Here is an 11,982-nt window from a genome sequence, read left to right on the forward strand (position 1 = left end):
ATTTACATTGACAGAATTGATTTTTGGTTAAATGCTGTGAGATGGCGCGAGTTTCATTGTAGAATTGAGTAAAATGGCGCCATTTCTGTTGCTATGTCTGAATGGCATCTCCTGTAATATTTCTAAAAGTGTAATTACTCCATTGTTGCACCAAATGAGCAATATGAGTTTTCGCTTACAATTTTCATAAATTGAACAATTAAAAAAAATCTATGGATGAAATGAAAAATAGTTCAAGTCAGTTTTCAAAACAGTTATGAATTATTTTATATCAAGTTTTTTCTATTGATACCTCAATAGAAAAAAAGTATCCGCAAGGCTTACGACCTGTCATAGCAACATTTACCATTATAGCCATGATTAACAACCATGCTACTCCGTGTTTTAAGAATGGCCTTGCAAAATTTGGTCAAATTGTTTGAATAAATCACCCATGGAACTTTGATTGCGCAATTTGATGATAATTGTGACTTTTTCTTTAAGTGATTGGGAATTGAGACTGTTTTGTGCCTACTATTGGACCAGACGTACGAGTGTGTATCGTGTTTCGATTGAAAGGTTGTGTTTGTTGGAAAATTTAACCCCATGAGGCTTGTAAAATGTGTAAACCAATGGAATTGATTTTAAAAGTTTTTCTTTGTACGAAAAATGTCATATAAATAATTGTCATTTTTTTTATAAACTCCTCGTTACCAATAAGAGCATTATAGGAACATTAAAAAAAATATATATAAACTAATATTACATGTATTTTGCAGCCTTATGTATCATATATCGCATTAGTTAGTTATTTATTGAGCTTCAGAACAAAATAGTTATATGTCTAAAAATATGTATTTTCTTGTAAAACTGCGGTTTTATACACTACAGAATATGTAAATAAACCAAAAAATATGTACATATTTTTTATATTATATTGTATCCCATTTCAATTGAAAATATTTCTGTGAAATACAAACTTAAATATTTGGACGCTATATGTTAACTTTGATTGAAATTCCAATTTACCTCTTTAGCTTTATTTTTTACTGTAATTGTTGTTCTATTGTAGTATACAATCGTAATTTTAGAAGATGTCGGAGAGAGAACAGTCGCAAACATGCTTTGGTTAATAACTTTGTAATTTTGGATTTAAACTATCAATATGTTGTTAATAAATGTGATGAAAAAAAGTCTTTATTATTATTCTGCAAAAATCACTTATATTTTGTTCACCACTGCAGTGTAGTGGTTAATGCGTTTGTCTACCGTACGTGCAGGGGCGTGCCTTCCAAATAAGCAGAAAAGCAATGCCTGTCCTAACTCGCCCGCATGACATAAAAATGCAACCAGTACCTACCCTACCTTACTAAGTAGTACCACCTTACTACCTACCTCTACTGCCTACCTTAATTAACTCTCTGTGCATGCGTACTTGAGAACCCGGGTTCAATCCCCAGACGAGTCAAAATAAATATAAGCAATATTTTACTAATTGTGGTATTTATTTAATTGTGGAATTTCATAAATACCAAAATTTCCTAAAATCTACTGTGACATGTTTTTTGATGCAATCCGCATCATTTTCAAACACCATCATATAAAACGATGAGGAATGCCAATGCATTCCGCACGAAGATTATTGTTAAGCTGTTCGGGATGTTGTATGGCTGTAAATGGTCATCCAAACAAAACTTTCCTCAAAGGGGTATACATGAACGCCTGCGCTTATAGCTAAAGCCCAGTGACATTTATTTCTAAAATGGCACTTGTACTGCCATCTGTGGTTGCATTTATACACTAAAACCACACTTAACATTATTTAACTGCTTTACCCACGACATTTTACATAAAAAAAAGTTGTGATGTCATCGTAATAACGTTGCCCATGAAAAAGAATATCGATAATTTTGATATAAATCGTATTTGCTGGCGTAAATATACATGTTTTTTACTTAAGAAAATATGTTGCTATAGTAAAATGTTTTACATTGCTTGCACAAAAATAATGTCAACATTAAAAGAAATTATGGCAAGGCGGATGTCATTCATAATATAAATTTTATTAAACATTAATAATTATGATTACATTACGTGTTCTAAACAAAAGCCATTTTCCTTAACAATCTAGAATTATTTTTTAAAAGCAATGATAAGTAAAAAATACATGTGTTATTAATTGATTGTAAATATAAAATTTATACATATATCTTCCTTATATTCATAATTTCAGTTACCACAAAATAAACAACCAAAAAAATATTTCAATTTTTTTTGATAACTTTGGTCGGTACACAGTACTATATTGCATAATATGTAGTAATACTTTTAATAAATGTGCATATTTCATTTAGTATTTTGTTAAAAGAGTTGTGCAATATCATTATTTATATGTGTTTTTATTTTATTTTAAAAGCAATGATTATAAACGCTATACATTTCACATATAATAAATTATTAATAGAGGAAGGGATGATGCCAAGGAAGGCACGGTGAAGGATTTATGTATGTATTATTTATTTTATCGGTTTATTTTAGTGGAAAACAAAATAGAAGTCAATGATGAAAAAATATTAGATAGAAAATGGTTCATTTCCGACTAAGGTAACAGACTACTTAGCTTAATCGGTAGAGCAGCGGATGCGATATCTGAAGGTCCCAGAGTAGCCAGTTACTTTTTTCTGAGATGTAACAGCTTGTTTGTGGAAGATAACCGTGTGCGGAAGATAACCATGTCCCGTGTGGACAACGAGGGATAGTTTGTATTATTATTATTGTAATATATTTAATAAAAAAAATACTCTTTAAAGCTGCATTTGTATATGATTGCCCATATCATGGACATGGCTAAGTTAACTTATAATAAAGTCGATTACAGTTTGTTTTATACAATAAGAAGCACCAATTTTCTTAATACCTGCTTTTCTAACAAAGCTAATTTACTAAATATTAAATTGTTACTTAAAGTTAAAGTTATTAGGTATATTTATCTAATTGAAAAAAGTAATCACTATTTTGTGAAAGAATCACCATTCAAGTACTCCCGGAATATATTTGTCTATGAGGTTTTCATAGTACGGCCACAGAGCTTCAATATCAGGAATGTCCTCGCTTTTTGTATAAAGATCATATTTGCTACAAAAAATACAAATACATAATGTTAAAGTTCTACATTATTTATTGTGTGTTCCAATCAAAAGCTTAATCATATATGATATGAGAGAATAACATATTCATAGCATTAAAAAATATTTAATAAAATTTAATGTACTGTATTATTGGATGGATGTGATGTCAATATAATATGAAAATGTATTTCCTACCCATTTGTTGACAGTTTTTTTTAAATGGCGGTCACAACTCTTTTAAATGGCAATTAATAAATGTCAATAAGTTGTTAATTTCATATAAGTAAAAATAAATTATTAATAGAGGAAATGCAAAAGAAAGGTATTCATGTATCCAATTCAATAGATATTATTAAGCAAGTTCATCTTTTTAAACTAGTTTATGTTTATAGGAATACTAAAACGGGTAAAGAATTTAAAATATGCATTTATAATTCTTCACTAGGATGCATGGCTGCTTTTACAAATATTTATTTTAATTAATTTATACAACTTACTTGAATTCTAATACCCATTTAAGGATGGATTCATCTTTTTCATTGGTCAAATGTTTATAGTCTCCACCAGCATGCCAGGGATAGAATGAATGATACCTATGAAAATCAGAAGAAAAAAACATCAATAATGTCATCATATTCATAGCCTGATGACATTATCAAAATTAGTTTAGTTTAAATCTACGATTATACCCCATATACATATATGGCAGGTAGCTATATGATGTGAGGTGCTTGTACATCACCTATTGTTGCTTGAAAATGCCAGCCATCTCAAATCAAGGAATATAATTATTTTTTATGTTTCGATTACTAAGCAAAGCTAAACACATAAAATGTATACATGGAATTCGCAGTGGGTGTATTTCCTTCTCTTTCTAGCACATTTAATATCTACTGACTTTAGATTGGCAACACTGAGCATCCCTTCAAATAAAATTTACACTTTTTTCTTTGGTCAGCTTCTCCAGTTAGAACTATATAAATTAGCTTGTCTATATAAATTAGTTAGTCTGTGGTTAGAACTGTATTAGAACTCGATGGTATTGGTTATGACAGCAAAAAATGGAACTCTGTAAAGTCCTTAATTACTTCTTCTTTTTCATGTGCCATGGCTACTATTGGGATTTTTATCCTGTTCATGAATGCACAAAACAGTTCAGTCTAGCTGTAATATAGCCTCAATTACTAATGACTGATAAAAAAATGTCAAGTACCTGATCATGTAAAAGGCAGCTTCAGGAAGTTTAGCATTGTTATGTTTGAGAACTCTGTAGAGATATTCATCATGTCCCCACGACAACATTATATTGTCCAGACCACAGTGTGCTTTATATATGCCATACTTTGTACTGAAAAAAAAAATTATCACTTACATTAAATTTCAAATTGTCATTAAAGTCTGCCTCCGTAGTGTAGTAGTTCACATGTTTGGCTACTGTGCTGGAAATCCCGGGCTCCCGGTGCGGTCAAAAAGTGATTTTGAGTCACAAAACTCATCATCTAGCAGTCATATAATTAATCATTAAAATAACACTGGTTTGATTTACAGTGCCTTATGGACCATTGGGTGCGGATAAGGATTAGAAGAAGATATTAAATTAGAATTTTTTCCGTTCCATCCATATAAGAGATTGTTTATTTACAGTCTGTGATGCATTTTCTATGCTGTTCTTTTATAAGTATCTGTAAGCCCAGCCCTAAATCTCTATCGTGACATTCACAGATTTTTTGATATACAGTGAAACCTCTATCTATCGTTCCTCGAATAATCGTTTTCCCGATGTGTCGTTTATTTCTTCTATCCCGACTTAATTTCATACTAAACTAAACCGCATCGATCGTTTCTCTATCACCATTTACCGCATTTATCGTTCGAATTAAGCTTCATATTTGATGCATTTTGTCTGTTTTTTTTTATTTTTCCAATTTTCTTACATTCAACGGAAACGGATATAAACTATCGAAAGCCTGTGTAACCGATAGCAGCAGAGGTTGATATTGATGAAAAGGAGCCGCTGCCTGTACCTGCATTTCCAGAAGCGTGCACACTCTTTGAAAGAAAACTTTCTACAACGCACATTCAATAACCGATGCTGAAAAAAATACTATTTGCAAAGCCGAAAATATACTAATGACTTACGAAAATAAAACAGTTAAAAAACAAAAGTATTTTTTAAAATTCTATTCAGGTTTGTATTTTTTTTAAATAAATACATTTGCATCTGAAACATGTATTCTTTTTAGAATTTTAGCCTACGAATGGTTATGCAGATTGGGATGACCGTATCTTTACTCGGTCGTATCTATTCGCGTATTCCCGCATTCATTCTTTTCCCGCATTCATAGTTTATTTTAATAGGTCCCTTTAAAAACGATAGATAGAGGTTTCACTGTATTAAAAATACCTACCATGAGTATGCATAAATACATTTGACTCTAATTTGATAATATCATTTTCTGAGACTTTATTATTATTAAATACTCAATATTTTTTCAAACTACTGTAGCTTATTGATTTATTATATCTTTTGATTTTGCGTTAATTGACATTATGATTTGACAGAATTATAATATATCATTATTACTTAGTTTTTATATAAATTGGGGATTAACCAAAACGGGGATTATTTTTTCCCAAGACTAAGCAGATAAGAGTTTATTATTGGATTAAATGCTAATTTTTTGTTTAAAAAATATTATCAAAACAATTTTAAAAGTTTTCTTATCTTTATTTTAAAACAACATAGAAACAAACAGTATGGAATATTAAATTATAACAATTATTAAGCAATAACTGAAAGTGTAACAATTCCTTATCTAGTATTAAATAGAACCAATTAAGTCATAATGTTAATGGGTGCAAATGTACCTAAAATGATTAAGTAAGATTGAATAAAATATAGTAAATTATAGTTGTGGAATCATTTTCTGTGTATTCATCTGTGAATGAGACAGTTTAAAAAAACATTTCAAGAAGATTTCATAATAAACATGAACTGTACCAAGCAACTGCAGCTTCTCCAATGGAGATGCACTTTGCACCTAGTATATTCGCGTTGGCTTCACTGTTGCATTAGATCAGAGCAGTCTTTTTAGAACAATTGCAACTAGACATACTAACTAGTTGCAATTGTGCAAACCTCTTATGTTTCGAATGGGTACTCTACTTTACATATTGAATTATTAAAATTCATAGAGAAAAACATCATAAATTTCCTGCTCTTGGGTATAAACTTTTTATTTGCTGTTGAATTAGGTGTGTTGATGTGATTGTTGGGTAATATTTCCAAAATGAAACAAGGTTAATTGGATTGAATTCTACATTTATTTATGTATATGTTAATACGTGACGCGTTTTATTATTTACACATGAGTATTTGATAATGTCTTAATAAGACGAAACGCGTCACGTATTAACATATACATAAATAAATGTAGAATTCAATCCAACAAACCGTGTTTTATTTTGGATATATTACCCAACAATTCAATATGGAATTCTACCAACTGTCTGCAGTTACAATAAATATGTTAATGTAATGTTATAATTATTGAATGACGTCTCATGTTAAAGGAAGGTGGAAACATAAAGACATGGTTTTCCATGATGATGGCAATGATGATAGCTTGTGGCTTACTTATATCTGGGGTCATTTCCATCAGGATTGTCTTCGAAGCTCGTATCTCGGTACACGATGGACGGCGCCCAATCACAACCCACTACAAAGGTGTCTCCAACAACGCACCATTGCGGTTCACCATAAAATGCCATTACCTAAGGATATCATATCTTTTTTTACTTGTGATGAAGAATTTAGGTGAATTTTTGTAATACACCTATAAGTTTCACCAATTTTTTAAAATACATAGTTAATAGGATTTATTTACAAACATATGTATTTAAATCATATTTATAAACAAAGAATTTAATCACAAAATTTTTGCACTGATTAGTGTGATTAGCGTTGAGTGATAGAATCCAATAACTGAATCAAGTAATGACTTCTTTAAGATTTGCTGAAGAAATCTTTACTCAATTCAGTATAGACCGCTCATCAGTACAATGTAAAGTGTAATGTCTGCCCAGAAAATTCAAGACATAGAGCGCAACAATTCACAAAAATGCTTTGAGCATCTGGATTTGTAGGAAAATCCAAAAACTTTAGACAATAACATTGGCGATTATGCAGTGTGTGTAGTATTCAAAAAGTCACTAACCTTTCCCAAGTCGTGAATTAATCCTGTGAGTTGAAACCATTCGAGGTCGGGATGATCAGCCCGAATACGTTCTGCAGTTTGGAAAGCGTGTACAATATTGGGAACATCTGTGTCTGGATCCGATTCATCCACTAGATCATTTAATTTTATAAGTCCATCCTTAATTGTACTTTTCACATGGTTAAATTTCAGCCATTTTTCCATCTTTCCTAAAATAAAATAATAAAATTTGAAAAAGTTGGTTAGTGTCCATGTTTGAAGCTAATTCAAACCCTTATTCGCACCCTATGGTGCATAGGGCACTGCATCATATAAACGCAGTGTTATCTTGATCATTAACACATGAAGGAAAGGTGATCAGCCCTCCGCTTCAGGTACCAGTCCAGGGTTATATTGAATAAATATTACAGTGAAAAAATCACTAATATTTTGATGAGATGTCAAAAAATAATATGAAAATAACTCCTGTAATTGGAGATGATCCAGATTTTGTGAACAAGTATTTGGACACACTCAAAATGTTGTACACAAATATTTATTTGACCCCCCCTGGGAATCGAACCCGGAACCTCCAGTATGGTAGTCCAGCGTGCTGATCATTACACTACGGAGGCGGACAAAAACTTGTTTGAAGCTAAAGGGTGCCCAAAATTCACTCTGGCAATAAAATAGGTTTTTATTAATTTCTCAGTCTGGATAGATGTCTACATAGCTTAGTGGAAAAAGCACCTGAAAGCACCAGTGGACCCGGGATATATATGATCTGATGAATACTGATAATAATTGCAATGTTTCTTTCATCGTTTGTAAAATATCTCGGATGTATTTATATAAATTAATGTTTATGTCGCTCAACATTCTCATGATTCCCCATCAATGAGAAGTCAGAAATGGTAGATACTGTATTGCCGAATAAAATGGTGGAATGCCACAAATAAAGTACCTACTGCGTATATTTACAAAGATTTATACTTAAAGTTCATGATATATCTACTAAATACAGCTGAGTAACTTTGAATCCATATTTTTCGAGTTAGCCACTAAAAATATAACTTTATTTTCTTGTCTGTATATGAGTCAAATGCATTGAAATCATCAGTAATTTTTATGTTTTTATTATTTTGTAAAATATTCTAATAATTAAATAAAGCTTATTTATCAAACTGCTCATAATCTCAAATTTAAATTACTAAATTAAGCTGCACTGAAATCAGTTATAGCAAATAAAAACCTATCAGCGGAAGCTAAACTGGCAGTGCACAACGGAGTCCTGGTTCCAACTCTAATGTATGGAAGTGAAACATGGAGTTGGCAAAAGAAGGATGAAAGTAGACTGAATGCAGTCGAAATGCGATCTCTCAGAAGAATGTGTAACAAAACGATGTATGATAGATGTGCGAATAGTGAAATAAGGAAGGAATGCAAAGCTGAGATAAGCATTATCGATAAAATTAAGAAAGGTGTGTTGAGATGGTTTGGACATGTAGAACGAATGAGTGAGGAAAGAACGGTAAAACAAATTTATGAGGCGAATGTTAGCGGGAAAAGAAGCAGAGGAAGACCGAGAAAAACATGGCACGATCAGGTATGCCAAATACTTGAAAGTGGTCAGGTTAGGAGTCGTAACAATCGGCGGGTATGTATGAGGAGATGCATGAACGTGGAAGAGGCGAAGAATGTTTGCAAGGACAGAGTGGTGTGGCGCTCTATTCTCTCTGCCTACCCCTGCGGGGAAGCGGCGTGATGGTTAGTTAGTTAGTTAGTTTAAATTAAGCTTACTCAAAAGTTACCTAGTAGTATGCAGTAATATTAACTCCGCGATATTATGCATTCTTACCATGTACAAAATCCACAGTTTGATGAGTATGCATCAACTTGTATGTTTTCCTGACTCTTTCCTTTATAGGATCATTCTCATCCACAGTATAGTCACGGAAAGCTTCCAAAGGCTTATTATTGTATATCTTCTCGGGTCGCATCAATACAGATGGATCCAATATTGAAACATTACTTTCCTAAAATATATATTTGTATTAGTTTGTAATAATGCAGTTTATTTACATGTATATATAAGTAATCACAATAATTTTTTTTTTTATTTTTATTTTTATTTTTTGACGTCTCATCAAAGATGAAGAAGAATATGGAAGTCTGGGCATTTACGGGGCTTACGACCGTCATAGGCTGGTTTAAGTGATCACTTTACACACGTGTAACATTCACCAATTCTACCCATTATTGACAACCACACTACTCAAATTCTTGGAAGTTCTATATATATGAACCAATTTAGAAACCTTGTTCATGAATCACTAGAACTTCACTAGAGACATCTGTTGGTGAGATGTAAAGAAGCTTTTTTACTAAGCAGAAACTCTTATATTAGTATGTGAGATCCGAATCCTGGATTATAATCACACACATGAGAAACGCCAGAAAATACCATTTTCATTTTTATTATTAGGCTTATAATTGTAATTGGAGATAATCCAGATTTTGTGAACAAGTATTTGGACACACTCAAAATGTTGTAAATTTATTTATTGATTTGGCGTTTAATTTGTCGAACTCCGTTTTAATTTATGTATTAATTTTAAATCAAACACAGATTTTTTGAGTCTACTAAGTTGCATTTTAGTAACAAAAACACATAAAAATTCATATTTTGACAGTTGTTTCGCCTAGTTATGGCATTATCAAACGAATATCTGTTGTTTGTTAATAAAATACAACTTAGCAGACTCAAAAAACCTGTGTTTGATTTAAAATTAATGCATGTATCACAATAATCCTTCATTATTCACAGTACGTTGTCAAATAAGAATAATTTTCTTTTCTTTTCGAAATACTAGACAATTTAATTGAAAGCCTGAATCACTTATTAACTTAAGGATACCAACCTGGTATCAACATAAACGTCAACAAAGTATTTTTTATTGTAGTCATTTGAAAAGTAGTTATCAAATGTATATTATATTTCAATAATGGTGAGGTATGGCTATAAATATAGTCATTGGTTGATATTTTTAATTCATACCTATATCAAAAGTTTTATGTCAAATGTATGGAAAATATTTTAGATTACATTTTATAACCTGTTTACTTTATTTATTGTAATACAGTGAAACCTCCATCTATCGTTTTTAAAGGGACCTATTGAAATAAACTATGAATGCGGGATAAAGAAGTCAATACACAAGGACATACAATCGAGTTAAAATACCGTCCTCCCAATCTGTATAACCATTGGTAGGACGAAATTTTAAGAATACAAGTTTTAGATGTAAATAAATGTATTTATTAAAAAAAAAATACAAAGTTAAACAGAACCCAAAGATCTTCAGACTTCTTCTGCTGTATCCATCACACAAGCTTTCGATAGTCTGTTCCACACGTTGAAATATTGTCGTCGAATGTAACAAATTGAGAAAATTAAAAATAATGTACAAAAAAAATCAGACATATTATATCAAATATGTAGCATAATTCAAACCATGAATGCCGTAAAACGGTGGATAGAAACGATCGATGCGATCTATTTTTGTATGAAATTAATTTGGGGTAGAAGAAATAAACGACACATCTGGGAAAACGATTATTCGAGGAATAATAGATAGAGGTTTCACTGTATTTAACTTTATTTTGTTATTCTAAATGATTGTTTTTTTTCTGTTTTTGTTTTTAATTACCTTTTTTTACAATATTATAAGTCTTCTAATAACATATTATATTGTTGATATAACTTAACTTTAGTTATTATTTATTTTTTAAATTTATGGTTTATTGTTGTTTTTTTTAAAATATATAACATTATAAGTTGTTATAATATTCTATTGCTTTAATTATAGATGTAACTGTGTTATATCACGGTACAAATATACCCATATATAACCAGTTATATATGGGTATATTTGTACCGTTAAAAAAAAATTAGTATAAAATCTCAACTTTTACATAAAAAAACATTATTTGTAAATTAAGATGACAAAATTAAGGTTTCATCAAAAAATAAAAATGGGTCCCCTAAATCTTGAATTAGAGGATTGAAAAAAAAATTCATAAATATTTTTCAATGTCATTTAATTGAAATTATCTGAATGTGACACTGCTATATAGCTGGATGAAGCGATCAATAACATTAGCGTAGAAACAGAAAAAATAAAACATTGATAATGAAATGTAGAAAACAAAAACATATTTTTATTATTTACAACTTACCACTTTGGCTGCCATTTTCAAATATTTTTTCTCACACAGAAAAAAAAATTAAAAACAGATTATTTATTGACTTTTAATATTATTCAGTGCTTTCTAACTTTATCGAACCAAGAACTTAATGCAAATGATATGAATCTGGCCAGTACAGCATTTAAATATGAGCACCAAATACCTAGTCATAGAACTGACGTCACACATCTAAGTATACAAAATAAATAAAATTTCCAAAAGGTTGTATGTTTATTATGTTCAATTAAGTCATATGAATGTTATTGAATTGCGTGGTGCGTTCGTAATCACGTTGTACAGATAAAATTGTTATGTTTTAGAAACCTAAATGTCATTTTTAATTAATAATATTATGATAGATAGTAGATTATATTTTATTTGTAAACAAATTTCAAGGGTGTTATAGAAGTAGCACACCCAATTTTATATTT

At 30.6% G+C, this 11,982-nt stretch overlaps 1 protein-coding gene across 1 annotated transcript; it reads right to left on the reverse strand.

The window, feature by feature from the left end:
* Positions 1-1,682: 1,682 nt before the first annotated feature.
* Positions 1,683-11,696, reverse strand: Miox (Myo-inositol oxygenase). The gene is made up of 7 exons (XM_088259629.1): positions 11,543-11,696; positions 9,162-9,339; positions 7,325-7,533; positions 6,745-6,881; positions 4,321-4,455; positions 3,605-3,700; positions 1,683-3,114 (listed from the first exon to the last, which is right to left on the reverse strand). The coding sequence occupies exons 1-7, from the start codon at positions 11,555-11,557 to the stop codon at positions 3,006-3,008; spliced, it is 879 nt and encodes a 292-aa protein (XP_088115755.1). The 5' UTR covers positions 11,558-11,696; the 3' UTR covers positions 1,683-3,005.
* Between the last annotated feature and the right edge of the window lie 286 nt (positions 11,697-11,982).

Source organism: Brachycentrus maculatus, unplaced genomic scaffold (genome assembly GCF_059751285.1).
Source record: "Brachycentrus maculatus isolate JH-2025_06_01 unplaced genomic scaffold, ASM5975128v1 h1tg000119l, whole genome shotgun sequence".
NCBI classification, from domain to species: domain Eukaryota; kingdom Metazoa; phylum Arthropoda; class Insecta; order Trichoptera; family Brachycentridae; genus Brachycentrus; species Brachycentrus maculatus.